The 18,764-nt window shown below is 44.5% G+C and overlaps 1 protein-coding gene across 1 annotated transcript in view; it reads right to left on the bottom strand.

Annotated features, from left to right (window-relative positions):
• The window catches only part of APOB (apolipoprotein B), a 39,915-nt gene that overhangs the window by 11,780 nt on the left and 9,371 nt on the right, over positions 1–18,764 (bottom strand). Inside the window, exons 9-25 of the mRNA XM_018055590.1 lie at positions 18,059–18,278; positions 17,103–17,330; positions 16,765–16,882; positions 16,497–16,643; positions 15,165–15,376; positions 14,666–14,903; positions 13,965–14,141; positions 12,355–12,546; positions 11,344–11,511; positions 10,455–10,666; positions 7,625–7,807; positions 6,326–6,447; positions 3,726–3,936; positions 2,987–3,162; positions 2,674–2,861; positions 1,840–1,985; positions 694–1,067 (exon numbers count right to left, since the gene is read on the bottom strand). Coding sequence (XP_017911079.1) covers positions 694–1,067; positions 1,840–1,985; positions 2,674–2,861; positions 2,987–3,162; positions 3,726–3,936; positions 6,326–6,447; positions 7,625–7,807; positions 10,455–10,666; positions 11,344–11,511; positions 12,355–12,546; positions 13,965–14,141; positions 14,666–14,903; positions 15,165–15,376; positions 16,497–16,643; positions 16,765–16,882; positions 17,103–17,330; positions 18,059–18,278 — 3,312 coding nt within the window. The remainder of the gene's footprint in view (positions 1–693; positions 1,068–1,839; positions 1,986–2,673; positions 2,862–2,986; positions 3,163–3,725; positions 3,937–6,325; positions 6,448–7,624; positions 7,808–10,454; positions 10,667–11,343; positions 11,512–12,354; positions 12,547–13,964; positions 14,142–14,665; positions 14,904–15,164; positions 15,377–16,496; positions 16,644–16,764; positions 16,883–17,102; positions 17,331–18,058; positions 18,279–18,764) is intronic.

Here is an 18,764-nt window from a genome sequence, read left to right as displayed (position 1 = left end):
GAAGCCCTCCCTGACTACCACAGACCTTGCTGGGTTTCCCTTTCAAGTGCTTCCACTTTATACCTAGACTGTATCACAGCATCTTTCACACTGAAATCTAACTGCTAGTTTATCTGTTCATTTTCTCTCTTACTGCCTAGTAGGATACTTGATACATATGTGTTTAATAAATATTTCCAAAAGAAGAGAGGCAGGGAGGGATAAAGGTAGGAAAGAAAAAGTATAAGGTTCCCTATTTGCAGGGCAGCAGTGGATACACAGACATAGAGAACAGACTTATGAACAAGGTGGTGGAGGGGGAGGAAGGAGAGGGTGGGATATATGGAGAGAGTAACATAGAAACATATACATGACCATATGTAAGACAGACAGCTATGGGAATTTGCCGTACCACTCAGGGAACTCAAACTGGGGGTTTGTAACAACCTGGAGGGGAGGGGCGGGAAGGGAGCTGGGAGGGAGGTTCAAGAGGGAGAGGACATAGGCATACCTATGGCCAATTCATGTCGATGTTTGGCAGAAACCAACACAATATTGGAAAACAATTATCCTTCAATTAAAATAATAATAATAATAAAAGAACAGGGTTCCAAGTAGCAAGAAAAAAGGAAGTTTTTCCCTTCCTAGAGGAGGTTCTCCCACTGGGACATGCAGCGAAGCTGTTCTGTGACCCTCCCCGTGAGTATGGCTCACCTTGCATGTGGTAGGAGAGCAGGTCGACCACAGAATCTGCCTTCACGTGGTACTGAGCCTGAAGGCTCCAGTGGTCCGTGCTGGTGTTTCCGCCAGTATAGGAGGCAGACCAGTTGTACAAGTTGCTGTAGATACTTGTGGAGAGGTCTAGCACACCCAAGAGGGGCAGCCGCAGTGGATACAAGTGGGGGATGGTAAAAGTGGGGATTTGGAACTCTTGCGACGGCAGGTGGAATCCCAGAGGCTGGAAGTTGAGGGCTGGAGTCTGAATCATCTTGAACATCTTTAGATCTTCGGAGGATTTGCCACCAAAAGGCAATGGGATCTCAATTTCCATACTGTTCTTGTTCAAGGTGTATTTGATCCGACCGTCACTGAAATGAAGAGCAAAGACAGTGCCCACAGTCAGATGGCAAGAACTTCGCTGCCTCCTGACCTTTCAAACAACAGTGCAGGTGTCCCATTCTCAATCCAGTACTGCACGCTGCTCATACTCTTCCCAAGGCCTGGAGTTCTTGGTCTTAATCCCTACCTATCAAACACTCAGATTCATTCAAATCCCTTCCAAGAACTGTGTCCTTATGACTACCATCCGTCTAAGTCACAGTTGTGTGGGCTAGGTTGCTTCAGTCGTGTCTGACACTTTGCGACCCTGTAGACTGCCAGGCTCCTCTGTCCATGGTATTTTCCAGGCAAGAATGCTGGAGTGGGTTGCCATGCCCTCCTCCAGGGAATCTTCCCGACCCAGCGATAGAACTGCAATCTCTTACAGCTCCTGCATTAGCAGGCAGGTTCTTTACCATTAGCGCCACCTGGAAGCCCAAGTCATAGTTTTTCTTGTTTTTACAGTGACACAATCACTTACCTGCAAATGCGTTTCATAACCTGTGAAACATATTAGGGACAGAGTACTAGAATCTCCTAATTACTTTCTTAGGATTTTTTTTTTTAACTGGGTTGGTGCTCACATTCTGACCTCATATTTACTAATGCAAAAATGCCATAGCATTTATGCTACAGTTACTAATAAAATGCTCACATCACTTCCATTAAAAATGTAAATTGAAAAAAGGCCTAAATCACGCTAAGTAAAATCTTCCATTTACGTCTCCTGGTTCAAGAAATTTTTCTGGTTCATTTTTTCACCTTTTCAAGAAGAGGTTTTCTGGGATGTGGAAGTTTGGCAATTTCATTTTCTGGAGGCACAACTCTTGCAGGCCACTGAGTTGATCTTGTATATTCTGGGCGTAAGGAAGACTCCTGGATGTCTCCTGGAGCCAGGTGCTTGCTGCCTACAAAATAACAGGAGTTTTAAAAGCAGTGGGCACGGACAGGCATCAAACACACTTCACATTAGGTGATAATCCAAATTTGACACTTCTATCATTAAGCAGGATGATATACTCAAAGTTAAAATATAAATCATAAAAATTATTTAATTTTGGTTGGCAGTAATCCATCTCTTCCTGTATTTTATAAAAGGAATGTATAGCATAGTCAACCCTCTAGCCAGTATCCTGAAGTTCCCTGTGATGTCTTAGGCACAGGTAACTCTTCTGCTTAGTATTCATTTGGTATTTAAAACATACAGCCTTGTGTAACTGGGTAACTAGGCACATATTAAGGGCTTCCCTGGTGGCTCAGTGGTAAAGAACCTGCCTGCCAATTTAGGAGAGGCAAGTTCAATCCCTGGGTCAGGAAGATCCCCTGGAGTTGGCAAACCACTCCAGTATTCTTTCCTGGGAAATCCCATGGACAGAAGAGCCTGGTAGACTATAGTACATGGGGTTGCAAAACAGTTGGACAAGACTTAACACCTAAACAACAAGAGTGTGCATGTCAATGCTTCTTTTTCTCCCCAGGAATTCCCTGGGGGTGGGAAGCATACCTTCTCCATCATTGGATATTCTCTTTCACCTAATGTAGGGTTGACTATGTAATTATCACTGTGTATTTATTGACTGGCTGACGTGTACTCACAGCAACTAATTTGGAACCCATGCGCCGAAAAGTCAGGTCTGTCTGAGGAACTCTGCGATCCAGGAGAATATTGGCATACGTATGCAAGCTTTTAGGAAGACCAGAGAGATCCACAGGGAAACTGGAAGTTGCTTTTTTAGTATCCACATTGGTGCCTGTGTTCCATTCAAATTCAATCTTCTCTCCATCTGAAAACAAACATGGGAAATAGCTGTCAAGAGCACCAGGTCAGTCCCTACCTATGGCTGTCAGCACTGCCCTCAAGTACACGGAGCTCTTCTTGGGTGTGCTCACGTAGGAGAGACATACACACCATAACGCCACGCCACCTTCTTGGATATTGTTGAGCCGTAAGCCGTGGCAGAGGAGTCCATCTGAAGGAGCAGTTTTGAGGGAGACCAGAGGCTGAGAATCTCACTTCTGGCTTCCGCTTGCAAACGGGGTATGGAAATCACACCTTTGATTTTGCCTTCTTCCCTCCTGTCATAGCTATTGAAAAAGAAAAGGTCAACATCAATGATTCCATTCATTCCAAGGAGATATGCAGGATGAAACATGGGTTCTATTTGTGGTGATGAAAACATGATACACGAATGGCTCAAAGAAGTGACCAGAGATTAAACTCCTCAACTTCTAAAGCCAACTCGGCACAAATTCAGGACTTTCCAGGGAGATAGGGGAGAGGTTTTTAAAAACTGAATCCTGCTCCACCCTTTACTATCTCTGCTGTCTTGGCCAAATTATTTAACCCCTCTGAGCTGCCATTCCCTCATCTATAAAACAGAGAAACTCATACCTACCTTGCAGTTTATCACGAGGGCTGAGATAATTAAAGTGCCCAGCACAGTGCCTCATGAATAGTAATACCAGTGAATGTCAGGTCTGTCCAACCAGACATGAGCAGAGAGTCAGAATGACAAGGGTTCTATCTGTCCCTTGCACTGTGGACTGTGGGTACCCCTGGCCTGGTCAGCTTTAAAGCTGAAAAGGAAGAAAGGGCAGAGCCAGGAGGGTCCATAGCTCTGGCCAGACCCCCCTGGAGAGTTCCTTACCTTATGTGGCCAGTGAGGGTGACCTCAGTGATTTTCTTGTTCTGAAAGTCCAGGGTGAGCTTGTAAGACTTCTTTTCCTTAGAAGGGTCATAACTAACTTTGAGGACTGTCCCAAGATCAACGTCAAAATCTGGAATGTGGAGTTCACTGGACAAGGTCTTACTCTGCCGATTGTATCTGAATAGCAGAGTAGCCTCGGTCTGCTTCACACCTGGGAGAGCATACAAGAATCAAGAAATGTATTCATCAGCTCCGTATAGGGAGAAAAGAGAACAAGGCAGAGAAACCTCCAGAACTTAATGCACTCAACTGAGGACACAGTTCATGGATCTTACCTTAAATTTTTAAGTCTAGGGTACCTAGACATGTGTTCAGCTTGTAAATATTTACTGATTACTTATCATGGGCGAGGCACTGCTCTTGGCACTGGGGTTCCCAGTCCTCATGGAGCTGACATTCCAGTGGGAGGTGTACAGACAATAAGCAAGTACATATGTCCGGTGGTAATAAATGTTAAGATGAAAAGTAAAACTGGATAAGATGATAAAGGACAGACAAGGACAGAAGAGGTGCTGTTTCATGCGTGGTGGCCGGAGAAGCTCTGATAAGAGGATATGTGGGCAGAGGCTTGAATGAAGAGAGAGGGTGAGGGACTTCCCTGGTGGTCCACTGGCTAACATTCCAAGCTCCCAGTGTAGGGGACCCAGGTGGCATCCCTGGTCAGGGAACTAGATCCCACATGCCACGACTTAGAGTTCGCATGTGGCAACTAAAGATCTTGCATGCCGCAGCTAAGACCTGGCACAGCCAAGTAAATAAATAAAAATGAGAAAGATGCTGAGCCAGGCTGTACCCTATGGGGAGAGCTGTCCAGGCAGAGGAAATCAGAAGTGCAAAGGGCCTGACATGAGAAACACTCAGCATCTTCAGGGATCAGTAAAGGCTTGGCTCTGTCAGGCACACATCTCCGTATGAGGACCTGCCTATGACATCCTTCCTGGCTCCCTGCCACTATGCCCTGCCTGCCTCTCTCCCAGCTCCTCCGTTCTTTGTCACAAGATTCCCAGGTTTCCTTCAGTTCACAGGTTTACCCATTTTACATCTCTTGTAAAATTGTTAAATGACTTTTTTTTTCATCCATATCCCCTGTGAGCACCCCCTTTCCTGTGGGTTTTGTTTTCCTTTTGTGTTTAAACTACAGTGAGATGTCACCTCACACTGGTCAGAATGGCCATTATCAAGAAGTCTAAAAATAATAAATGCTGGATAGGATATGGAGAAAAGAGAACCCTTCTACTGTGTTGATGGGGCTATAAATTGGTGCAGCCACTATGAAGAATAGTATGGAGGTTCCCTAAAAAACTAAAAATTATAAACATATGATGTAGCAATCCCACTCCTGGGCATACACCCAAATTAGACAAAAAACCTAATTTGAAAAGATACATGAACCCCAATGTTCATAGCAGCACTATTTACAATAGTGAAGACATAAAAGAAACCTAAATGTCCACAAACAGATGAATGGATAAAGAAGATCTGGTATACACATACAATGGAATACTACCCAGCCATAAAAAGGAATAAAACATTGCTATATGCAGAAACATGGATGGACCTAGAGATTTTGTTCTAACTGAAATAAGTCAGACAAAGCAAGACAAATATCATATGATATCACTAACATGTGGGATCTAAGCAAATGATACAAATGAATTTGCTGATAAAACAGACTCACAGAAAACAAACTTATGGCTACCAAAGGACAAAGGGGGTGGATGGGTAAATTAAGAGTCTACGATCAACAGATACGCAGTATTATATTTAAAAGAGATTAAAAAAGGATCTACTGTATAACAAGGGGAACTATAGTCAATATCTTGTAATAATCTATAATGGAAAAGAATCTGAAAAAGTATATATATATATAACCGAATCACTTTGCTAGACACCTGAAAGTAACACATTTTAGATCAAGTATACTTCAATTTAAAAAAATAGTAGCTTACTTCACTCATTGTAAAAACTAACATCCTTACACAGCCTACAAGACCATCCTTCGCCTTGCCCCTATTTCTCTGACTTCATCTTCTATAGTTTTCCTCCCTGATCTCTGATTCAGCCATACCAACTTCCTTCCTTTTCCTCAAACAGAGGCCATGCACCTGCCCCAGGACCTTTGCACCAGCTGGCCCCTCAGTCTTTACATGTGCATTATCCCCTTACCTCTTTCAGGCCTCTTGTTTATGCTCCCTTTACCAGTGACAGCTTCCCTTTTCATTCCATATGGCACTGGCTTCCCCTACCCTTCCTCCTGGCTGCCACTCCTGACATCCCCTAGGCCTCTCTGTGCTCTCTTCTCCCCAGCAGAAATCTGACCTTCTGAATATTTACTTGTTTGGTTGTTTACTATAAACTCCACAAAAGACAGTGACTTTATCTCTGTTTACTATTCTATCTTCAGCTCTTAGATCAGGCCTGACACTTAACCAGCACTCAGTAACTATTTGTTAAATCCATTAAATGAAATGCGTTCTCCTTGTGAGTCCTGGACTTGAGATTGAGGGCGGAGATGGAAGGGCCCTTTTCTGCATACTTGCCTTCAGTCTGAGTTACAAGCTTCAGCATGTCCACCAAGGCTTCACCATCTCTCCGGAGTTCATAAAATGCCTTGGCAGAATACTGTTCCACTTCTCCTGTGGGCTTCAGTTCCAGTTCAAATCTAAAGATGTTAAAATGCATGTGATGCATAACGTTAGAGCCTTCGTGATGATAATATCATCACCAAAACAACTCGGCCCCAATTGCAACAAAAATCTGGTCCTTATTTAACCCTGTCTCTTGTCCTTAACTAATGATGATCTTTAAGGTCCCTTCATTTCCTCCAAAAGCCCAAGGCAAGGGCAAATCCCAGGAGGCCTGGGGTTTTTGGACCAACAGGGGTTGGCTGGTTAAGTCAGCAAAGCTGAGAATAAGGAGTGGGAAGTGAAGTGAAAGTCGCTCAGTTGTGTCCGACTCTGCAACTCCATGGACTATAAGGTCCATGGAATTCTCCAGGCCAGAATACTGGAGTGGGTAGCCTTTGCCTTCTCCAGGGGATCTTCCCAACCCAGGGATTGAAACCACGTCTCCCGCATTGTGGGCGGATTCTTTACCAGCTGAGCCACAAGGGAAGCCACGGAGTGGGAATGGCTTCAAGAAAGATCTTGCCAGTGTGTCTGGAGGTAATGGGAACATGGATACTGAACTGGGAGCAAATCAGCATATGTCTATCATCTCCTCCTCTAATGCATGAGGGAGAAAAAGGGGGCACCACCTACAAAGAGATGCTTTTAAAGGAGTGATTCTCAGTGGCAGTGGGTAGTTTCCTTGAGGGAGTTTGATAAAATTTCCTTTGTTTATTTTTGGAGCTAAGACCTCCCTAGGGGTTATGACACCTCACCTTCCAACACTGCCCTCTCCTCTCCACCTGTGGAGATGCCAAAACCTAGCCACAAAGGTTAGGTAGGTACCCTTCTGGTGTGTAGGGCAAAGGACCACAGTTCTAAATAACCAAGGCATAGAGCAAGTTCCTGAGGCTGGTCACATGGCAATACAACACACAGCGTTCTTCCTTGGCCCTGCTTGCATGTGAACGCTCAGTCATGTCCAACTCTGGGTGACCCCCTGGACTGTAGCCCAGCAGGCTCCTCGGTCCATGGGATTTCCCAGACAAGAATACTGGGTTGTCATTTTCTTCTCCAGCGGATCTTCCCCACCCAGGGATGGAACCCGAGCCTGTGTGTCTCCCACACTGGCAGGCAGATTCTTTATCACTAGCACCACATGGGAAGCCCTGCGAGGTGGTCATAATCTAGGAGGTGAGCAGATGCTGGGCAGAGACACTGAGCATTTCTGACCTGGTGTCCCCAGTCAGCGGGTAGTAGGAGGAAGAGTCTGTGGAGCTGGCATTGGAGTAAGCACCCGTGATGCAATAGTTCAGGCCAATGAAGAAAGGTTTGCAAGTTGACCAGGACTGCCTGTTCTCAATGAGAGGTGGGATCGCTTCCGTTTTGGTGGTAGAGATCAAATGCAATGTGTTACTAGTCAAAGAAGGGGAAAAAAAACCTAGTTATTTTCAAGCCGTTGAAATGAACATCACTGATTCTCCCAATGCAAATGCCCCCTTACCCTGCTCCCCATCTTCCCTCTGTCCATATCCACCTCAAATTCTTTGATTTACTCAGAAACCCAGAACTGTAAGAAGAACATCAATAAGGCGAACAACCCTGTGACTCTTAACATTTCCCAAAACAATTTGCACTAAGACACTGCACTAAGTTGGTCACATTTCCTATCTGTAGTTTCCATGACAGTAGGAATTAAGAGTCTCCTTTTACAGATGAAAGAGACTCAGGTCAGTAATGGTCACTGGGACCTGACTTCATGGCTGCCCCTTCCTTCCTAAAGTGCAGATTAAAGGTGTCCGACTTGTTTTTCACCTGAAATCCCTCTCCACTAGCTTTCCTCCACCAGCGTTAAACATACTCAAGTCTCTTTTCCCACTGCGTACACACACTCCACACCCCTTTCCTGCCCTTCTAGCCCCCTCTTGTCTCCCTCGCAATCAAGAAATCTGTCTGCCTCTGTAGTCACCACTTTCATTCAACACCCGTCTCCTGAACAGGGGTCTGACGGCCACCCTCCTGCTGCTTCTGCAACTGCCTTCATCAGCATCTCCAGTCACCTCCAATGGACATTTTCCGGCTTTGTCTTTTTTGATCTCTTGGAAACATTCAGTAGAGTTGCTCACTAATGGCCAGATTAAGACTTTAGAGTCTGAACTAGATCTGAAAATATCTGGTATCCTCCTCCCCAGGATGCTCTTAAAAAATCAGTAAGTGCAAGAGTACTTCATAATGTCCTGATTCCACCTAAGGATGGTTTCTTTGATATATCATGTTCTTTTCTCAGGGCTGTTTTCTCATTTTAGGGGTGCGCTGAGACCAACCTTTGCTGGTGGGCTGGAACCCTGAGTGCCAGTGATGCCCCGTCCGTGAGATGATCCACCCCGTGGCTGCTCCCGGGCTTCTGTGACCGTTCATGGCTTTGGTCACCCCTTATCACTCTCTGTGGCATATGCGTCTTTTACGTGTGTATATTCTATCTGTTCCTGTCCTAGTCCCTCATGCCTTACTCTACATGAATCACTGTTTGATTTCAACAACCTCTATGTGCCAGTGATGCCCAGATATGTATTTATAGTTCAGACCTTCGCACTGAGCTCAGACCCATGGATCTGACCACAGCTGGGTATCTCAGTCTCCCAGGATTTCCAAGCCAGTGTGTTGAAAATGGCATTTGTCCTTATCCCCCTCACCAACTGCTTTGCTTCTGTGGTCTCTGTTTCAATGACGAGCACCTCTGACTCCTCCTGACTCCTTCTTTTTCCTCACCCTGCCCCCCTGCTCACTCCCTGCATCCAGTCAATCACCAAGTTCCCACCTCCTAAGGATTTCTGGGGTCAGTTCATTGCTCTGTCTGTCTGCCCTCCTCAAGTGCAGCACTACCATCTCCCCCAGTGTGCGATTGTAACCAGGCTCCTGACTCATCTTCCTGCTCTGGCCATGCCTCCTCTCGACCCATCTCCTACTCCGGAGTCAGAGTTTTCTAAAACACCAACCTTATTTCATTTACACACCCACTTTCAACCCTTTTGCCTTCAGAAGAGCCCACACTCCTGAAGATGGCTCACAAGGCTGACCCCTGCAGCCTCTCATGTCCTCTTTCACTGTATTTCCCATGCACTTGACCACATGGAACTTTTCTTATAGTTCCTGGAACCACATTTTTCCTTCAGGTCCCTGCACGTGCTTTTCTCTTTGCCTGGGAACATTCATTCTTTTCTCTTTTGTCTGGGTAGCTCCCACTCGGCTTCCAGGGATCAGCTGAAGTGTGGCTTTCTCCAGAATGCTTTCTCTAACTGCCACAGGCTCCACAATACACAACGTCATGGTCCTCTCCTGCTTCGTCTAACTCAGCCTTCACTTGACAGTCCCTGCTTATCTCACTATGTTTGAATTGATAAATTAATGTGTCCTTATATAAGTTTTATTGTGTAGGCAGAAAGAGAATGAGAGTAAAATGGTCTCCATTTGTCTTATATTTGAGAACACTCTTGCAAAGCATTCAGGGGGTTAGAGTTCAGTGAACATAATAATTATTAATTAAAAAGTGTCCAAAATATGGAAACACTAAGGTAGATCCCTCTTTGAGGATTTTATTGACCACGGAGCTCTCAATAGGAGGTTGCCTCCATAGTCAGTAGATTAGGGCTTTGATGCTTTATCCACTGTAGATGTCCACTTTTGCCATTGTAGATCAGTATGTCCTTTGGTATTTTTCTCGGGAAAAATGTTCATTTCCCAAGGATGTTTTCTCTATAGCTAGCGTTTTTTGTTTTTTTTCATTCTCAAAAGAAATCACACAAGAAAATACAATCTAATAGCAACTAGTTAATCAGTAGGTCTGAAGTCTCAGCTTAGTGAAATATGAAATGTCTAGGAAACTGTAATTATGCAGTGAGTCTAGGACAGGTAATCTAGTACCTTCTCTCACCCCATTCCCCGCCCCTCCCATCAAGATCCATTGGGGCCTGAATTTTCTCAATCAACTGTGTAGCTTGGCCAAACCCTGCAGTCATAATTTCTTCTATCAAGCTGGCTGGTCAGATCTAAATGAAAGAATTACCTGCCACTGAACAGCCTGACTGGCCTCTTGGGAGAAGGAATGATGAACTTCAGCTGCCCGGCCTTTAGGACTACTCGCGCCTCCAGGCCTGTTTCATGGAAGAAGTTGGTGTTCATCTGCACCCCGCTCCTGGCAAAGTCTGGGATGACGATGCCCATGTTTGTCACAAACTCCACAGACACAGATGGCTTTGTCACCAGTTCTGCCTGCATCTGTAAGTCAGACAATGACCTAATCAGCTTGGGTCAATAACCTCAGTCCCCTGCAGTCAGATCACCACTCCCCCAACCAGCTTCCCACTTCTGGGAAGAATCTCTGGATGGCTCACACCAGAGGAAGCGTTACTGAGATGTGTTTGTGGGAGGAAAAGCCATGTTCTCAGTCCTTCAGGGCCAGACTGATACCCAGGACCAGGAAGTGCCCAAGTTAACATTAAGCATAACAGGATACAAAGATGACTGAAACACTTAGTTCTCACGTTATGGCCATGCCTGAGCGGAAGTTGCTAGGTGCAACCTGGTGGAAGCCTAATGTTCATCAACACATACACACTACCATGTGTAAAATAGATAGCTGGTGAGAAGTTACTATATAACACAGGGAGCCCAGCCTGGTGCTCTGTGATGACCTAGAGGGGTGGAGTAGGGGGAGGGGAGTGGGGTTCAAGAGGGAGGTGATATATGTATAATTAAGGCTGATTCACGATGTTGTATGGCAGAAACCAACACAACACTGTAAAGCAATTTTCCTCCAATTAAATTTAAAAGTAAATTAAAAAAAGAAAAGTTAATGAGGTGATTCCAATGATGACGCACTTCACCTTGAATTGCAAACACCTTTTTAAATTGCACAAGACATCTGCCCTGGAGGAAAGTGAACAGATTCTTACATTGGCTACTTCTAGTTTCACTCCAGCTTTGATTCCAGGAGTGATGATGCCGGAGGAGGACACTTGCAGTTGTAATCCAAGTCCAGTGGGGAGTTCAAAGGCATTGTCCATGAAGATGTAGTGAAGGAACAAGTCACTTGTTGAACCTTTCCTTACGAGCTCTTTAATCTATATCATAGAGGAGGGAGTAAAAGTAAGCCTCATTGAAGCAGACTTTCCGAAATGCAGCCTCCCCCATGTCAGACAATAGTTATTCTTCTTTATCCAGAGTGAAAGAGACCGGCATATTTTAATTAGCTGAATAGCTTAATAAATAAAGATGAATGATTATTGATTTCAACAAATTGGAATACAAAAATTTTCCCTGGGTAGACATCATGTCATTTTCAACTGGGGATTCAAAGAGCATTTCAGACTATTTCTGGGCCTCTGAGATTTGTGAACTTTAAGTATCATTGCACGGCGTGACTTAATTCTGATTATTTGGTGTTGGAATACTTGCAGCACAATTTATTATGGTGAAACCAGTTTTCTAAAACTGACAAGCTATTTAGATGATGGACATGTCAGTATGCATTAGTGTTTATTCTTTATAACACCTCTGGAAAATAACTTGAGATCTCTTTTATGTATATCCTAGGGAGTATATTTGGATATTTTCTCCCTTTTAAATAAACTAATAATTATGAATATTTAGACAAGGGACTGAAGTTTTCTACATACTTTGTTTCATAATCACTTCATCATTTAAATATTAAAGGGAATATTTAATATTAAATATTAAATGAACAAATGAATGCTGTTAATAGATACATGATGAATAGCTGAATTTCTAAATGTTATCAATTCCTTAGGAATCCAGGAATTTTCTTCACTGACATTTAAGCCAAACTTGCCTCTCTGAAGGAAGCGCAAGCACTTTCTCTGGTCTGCATGACTGGGATCCTAAGGGAGTCTGGGAGATCTCAAAAGAGCCCAGGCTAACCCATCATCCTATGACGGTCCACTTACCATCTGGGGGATCCCCTGCAGGGTATGAACACCTTTCAGCAGCAACTTCCCCAGGAGTTGGAGGTCGTGGAGTCTGACAAAGCCAAGCTCTTCTCCCAAGATGCGGAGGTAGGCTCTGGCTTCTGGGAAGTCTTTGGATTTCAGATCTTTGACCAGCTTCTCAACATTGAACATGATTCCATTGACCATGTCCTGGGATTTTAACAACAAAATGTCTAGTGAGGTGTGAGTGCTGTCAAACACCCTTAGGTTAAGGTGTGGGACCTCTATTGCAGCTGTGATGAGCCTAAACATAAACCCTCATGGTGGGGACGTGGGGGCAGACACTGAAACCAGGCCCCCACCTTTTATCAAAAGATAGACAGCTCCTCCAAACAGACATTAAAAAAAAAAACCAACAAAAAAACAAAAAACTAAGGTCTCGTCAGGGACAATGGTGCTTCCACACTGTTCTTGAATAATGTTGGCATTCAAGTGATCTATGATGTAGGCATAGGTGATCTCTGTTCTCCAGCATGCCAGGATCCCTATGGCTCCCCAAGATTAGAAGATCCTCTGTCCCCCATCCCCTCCCCTGCTTACTCCTTCTCTCCTCCAACAAAGGAAAACACTAGGGATTTCCTGGGAAAGCACAGCTGATGTATACATTGGCCAAAAGCTTGAAACACATCTCATCTAGGGAAGCTCTGATCTAGGTAAGTTCTTAGAGATAAGAATTCCATAGACTGATGCTGAAAGGGTGATTGAGAGACCCAAAACAGATCAAAGACCCTCAGCCTCAAGTGGAGGTGAGTAAATTAGCAGATGGAGGTGAGCATCGGGGAGTAAATTACCACCCTGCTTCTCAAATTGAAATGTGTATACTGGTTACTTGGGGGTTTTCATTCAAATGCAAGTTCTGATTCCATAGAGCCCAGTAGGGCCTGAGAACCTGCATTTCTAACAAGTGTTGCTGTGATGCCAATGACTGGACCATGCTTTGGACAGCAAAGAGTTAAAGAATAAGATGGTCCAGATCACACAATCTATTTTCTGCTCCTTAAGTGGAGGCTTATGCCAACTTCAAAGAGGATTCTGCCTGCATTAGCTAGTGCACAGATGTGGGTGAGAGCCAAAGAAAGTAGTTAATAATAGTGAAAATATGAATTTCGTAATTATAATAGTATCTGCTTCTTGAATAATCAACACAAGAGTCAGGGGCTTTGTTTACCTTTTTACATACTTTAATTCATTTAGTCTTTAAATATCCTTGTGAAGGATATAGGTTATTATTAGCATTCTGGGGATGTGGAAACAGATATAACATCAAGCAACTTGCCCAGGTATGCAGAGCTTGAAGAGAGTGAGGTTAGATTTCAAACCCATGCCCCAGAGTTCACACTGTTAATCATTATACTAGTGAGCCTCTAATGAGCCTGGACTCTGGGTAGACTGAATCTCCAAAAGGCCCGTCACTGCAGAGGATACTGCCTCTTATTCCCACTGGACTGGTTAGTAATAGCCATAGTTGTCGTTTTGGTTAGATAGTGCTTTGATGATTTCCAGGCTTAGATAAGGACATTTTCGCATTGAGACCCAAAGCTTTCCTTGAAAGGATAAGTAAAACATACCTGCTCATGTTTATCATCTTTGGTGTAGCCAAAGTGGTCCACCAAGACCTTGGAGACACGATCAGGAACTCTACCATTAACCCAGTACAAAGCCTTGTTGACACTGTCTGGGAAAAATCCTTCCTTCCCAAAAAGAGCTTCGAGTGTTGGTTCAAAACCTTTTCCTTCCAAACCAATCTGAGAGAGAAAATCAGGCAAGAAACACCATCAGGTTTCTCTGTTTGTCCATCTCCCATTCCCCTATTTATGTTCAATTTATTAAACAAGTACTTGGTGAATGTTACTGGGCAGGAGCTGACCTGACCACTCACAGGAGTTGTCTTATTTAAATCTCACCAGAATCTTGCAAGACAAAACCTATTATGTGCTTGTTTCCTGGAAGAGGCAGCTAAGGTTCAGAGGGGATACATAGTTAAACTGAAGATTCTGGTTTGGGGGTGAATTTGGGGTTTGAACCCTTGGATTTAGGGTGTAAGGGCTTCTCTGAGACATCACACTTCCATTCATATAAGGAGTCGTGCTCCACACGGCCCCTAGTGGAGAGGCAGGAAGAAGAGGGAGAAGGGAAGAAGTGACGGTATCACTGCCTGATGATTCTTGCTCCTCCTGGAGCTGGCTCACGGCTCCCTTGACTTGACTATTTATGATGTAGGCCAGAATGGGCTAGAAGATATAAGACTCAGCTTCAGGACCACACATACCTCAAAGAGGTCAGCTGAAGCAAATCCAAAGACTTTGAGGGTCGTTTTCAGCATGCTTTCTTTAGGAAGGTAATTGTTTGGATCAAATATAAGATTTCCTTCGATTTTGGCTGAGACCAGGTCAAGGGATGGAAGAGAAATTGATTTGGAAAACTGATAGCTCTGGGAGAATTTCTTGAAATCCATGATAGTTGGAAGCTGAGATTTTTTCAGAGCTTCTTCCACTAAGCTTTTCAAGCTAGACAAAAAGAAGGAGAGTATTTTGAGCTGACATACATCATGTTACTCTCTCATTCCCAAGTCAATGTGGATTTCCAATCGCTACCAAACTCTTTGGGTTTTATTTGCCCCCAAAGCTTGGCTCAGATCTGCTGCACTTTCACACAGATGTTGGTTCCAGAAGAAAGAACAGCCTTAAAGGGCAGGCAGTGGCTAAATCAGAATTGAGGTTTGGAATTTCAGCCCCTTGCGGCAGATGCATGAAAATGACTTTACTTACTCCTGGACATACAGATCTTCTGAGTTTAAGATGTTGGCGATGTGGGAAGCCACAAAATTCTTCACTTGCTCATTCTGTTCCCGAGGGAGAAGTTGGGTGATTTTGCTAATATCCGACTGGGAAGGACTCCCCATCAGCATGAGATAGGCAGCCAGCCGCTTATCCCCTGGAGAGGTGTCATCGAGGAAAGTCTGAAGAAGGACTTCCCGGACCTGTAGTCCAAAGATGAGACTGTCATCACTGTCAGAACATGGAACATGGCTGGTAAACATGCCTGATCTTATTTTGCAAGTGGAATTTCTCTCTATTAATTCTTCAAATGCTGTTACTGAACCTTCTTCACCCAGAGCAACCAGCTCCAGGAAGGGTTCTCAGAAGACACATATCAAATGCATGTTGAGGGGCTTCCCTGGTGGTCAGTGGTTAAGACTATCTTCCAATGCAGGGGGTGTGGATTCGATCCCTGGTTGGGCAGCTGAGGTTCCCAAATGCTTCGTGGCCAAAAAACCAAAACATAAAACAGAAGCAATATTGTAACAAATTCAATAAAGACTTTAAAAATAGTCCACATCAAAAAGAATCTTAAAAAATATGCATGCTGAATTCAATTGCATTAAAATATACAAATTATGGCCAAGTTATGACTTGTTGGAGATCTGCCACTAACTGAAGATAAAGATGTTTTAACATAAATTATTTCAATATGAGGGTTAATGTGAGAAGGAATCAGGAAAATTTGATGCTAATAAGTAAGCCAGGTTGTCTGCAAAGCTGTGGAATCACCATCACCACCTTTGGGGGCCAGTTTGACTCTCTTAGTCTAGGGAAATAGGGGGAAAAAATCAGACATGTTTTCCAAAGATGGGAGTGATGGTCAGTCTGGTGAGAGGACAGCAGGTAGTGAAAAAAATCACACTTCGCCTGTTGAAGTAGCAGGAAGGTCAACTATTTTTCTCATGTCTGCATATGGCTAGGCAGTCAATTGTTTAGTTGGTAAGTCATGTCTGACTCTCTTGTAACCCCACTGACTGTACCTTGCTAGGCTCCTCTGAAAATGGGATTTTCCAGAGAAGAAAGGGTGCAGTGGGTTGCCATTTCCTTTTCCAGGGGAACTTTCCCACCCAGGGATCAAACCTGTGTCTCCTACATTGGCAGGAATATTCTTTAGCACTGAGCCATCTGGAAGCCCCAGGCAGTCAATAGGTGTATTGAAATTTGCAATTAAAGAGCAGTAGAATAAAGTCAGTAGAATGGTGAGATTTAGAATCTCATTCCAAATCTTTGTCAATCTGAATCAACTCGTCATTTTCGGCCCTCTTCTGTGGCCCTTACCTCATCACTAAGCTCCATTTTCCGCAGGGCCTGGATGGCAGCCTTCTGAATCACCAGGGATGGCTGTTCACTTCTGATACATTTCAGGACTGAAGATGTAAGTTTTGGGGTTAGTTGCTCCATGGTTTTACCAATATTTCCTATGACCTACATTGAAAATAAACAAGAGAGAATCAGGGCTCAGAAGGTGCAGTGAGGGGCAGACAGAAAAAGTGCGTCTGAAATGATACCAATTATACAAAACCAACAAACAAAAAACTGAAAATACCCTCAGAATCAGGTAGGTGAGATCTTCGTTCCCAGTGCAGTCATTGCCAATCTGTTCTGACAGGTAATCAGCAATTTCCAGCAGGTCCTGTGTCCATGTAGGGTTTGTCTTATGATAGCTACAGAAGAAGAGTTAGGATTCAGCAAGCATAGCCAGGCTTATCTTAAAATATACACTGATGTTCGCTGATTTCTCATTTCAAGTCATTACTCTCAAAATTGACCATTAGACAAACGAAAGGGTAAGCATCAGAATTTGCAAGTGGAGGGAGGGTACAAACAACACTGACATGCGGGGTCTTCCTTCGCTCCTATGAGGAGAACCAGTGGAAAACTCACTTGTTGATCACGTGACTCAGAGCATAAAACGTGAGCCGGCTCTGCTGCACTCTTGCGGTGTTAAAGACCTCCCGCAGCCTCTCGGCCGAGGGCTCTGGGATCAAGGCCACCAGGTAGGTCACAGCATCTATCAGAAGGGGGTTGGCTCTCTCATTTTTTAGCCACTGGAGGATGTGAGTGTAGCACTGGGGCTGTCCACACTGAATCAAGGCTTGTAAAGTGATGGGGCTGAGAAGAAAAGGGCAGAGAAAGAAAGATCACCTTCTAGGCAGCTAAAACCTCCTTGGCCCCCAGGGTTCCCTCTGTCAGGAATTCCCTTATTCAAGATCCAAATCCAACCATCTTCCAAAATCTAACTCAGATCCCTAGAGAACAGAGAAGCCTTCCCCATAAGTAGCATCCACTGGAGAAGCACCATGGAGCAAAGTCCGAAGAAGGACCCCCTGGACTTAACAGCCAGAGAGGACTGTTACCCTTTGGTCAGAAGATGGAACATGCCACATAAACACTTGCCCAGTCCCTTCTCTGACCTTCACAGCACTAAGACGGCACTGAAGTAAAGAGAAGTCATGGTATTATTTTGTTTGCTTGAGTTCTCTCTCCTCTAGCCTACAGGCTTCCAGAAAACACAGACTTCTTTTCCTCTCTCACTTCCCAGGGTACTCATTATAGAACGAGGGATTAAAGATACCCATCAAAATGTGGGAAAGATTTCCCTCCTATCTCAACATGTAAATATTTATCTACCTTGGATGCAATGTACGTGTGTGTGTTACCCATGGAACTCGAGACACCTTAGCTGACATTTCTCTATCGAGCAAACATTTACTGACTGACTCAATTGATTAAATGGGTTGAAATTTCAATGGTTCCTGAGATTCTCTGGCTGACGTCTCAGCCAGCTCTCATGGGCTCATAATCTATGAAGGTTTGAGCTGTGACTGCTCAAGAAATACCTGGACACCTCGATCAGCTTCGGCAAGAGGGAGGTGACCGCCTCACTGCTGAGGCCTCGCAGCTCGGTCACGAGTTTATGGAAGAGGTTGGCTCTCTGGGCATTCTGCTCAGAGACGTGCAGTTTCTGCAGCTCCTGGAGCGTCTTCACAATGGCCTCAGCGTGCTTTGGAGGTGACGTGGACCTGGTGCTCTCAAAGGCAAGACCCACTGCCTCAGTGCCTGGAAGGAGGAGCGTGTCAGAGGGATTCCAGCTTAGCCCTGCATCTCAGCCTCATCTTTCTTCTAGAAGCTGGAGATCCAGGAGGGGTCAGCAAGATGGGGGCAGAGAAAAGAAGCCTCTCCTGTTCTGTTCTTAGTGGCCGTTTTGTGTCTGGCTCTGGGCTAGGGGTCTGACTTCAGTGTTTCCCTAACTTGCCACTCTCTCCTTGTGATTAGCGTGAATATTGTGCGCACCTGCTGTTGCTTCAGTCATGTCTGACTCTTTGCAACCCCATAGACCGTAGCCTGCCAGGCTCCCTTATCCATGGGATTCTCCAGGCAAGAATACTGGAGTGAGTGCCATGTCCTTCTCCAGGGGATCTTCCCAACCCAGGGATCGAACCTGAGGCTCTTACATCTCCTGCACTGGCAGCCAGGTTCTTTACCACGAGCACCACTTGGGAAGTTCAGCGTTAATATTATTCCTCAATTTAAAGATAAGGGAAC

Source organism: Capra hircus, chromosome 11, assembly GCF_001704415.2.
Source record: "Capra hircus breed San Clemente chromosome 11, ASM170441v1, whole genome shotgun sequence".
Lineage (NCBI taxonomy): Eukaryota > Metazoa > Chordata > Mammalia > Artiodactyla > Bovidae > Capra > Capra hircus.
This window is presented reverse-complemented; position numbering and strand designations above follow the sequence as displayed.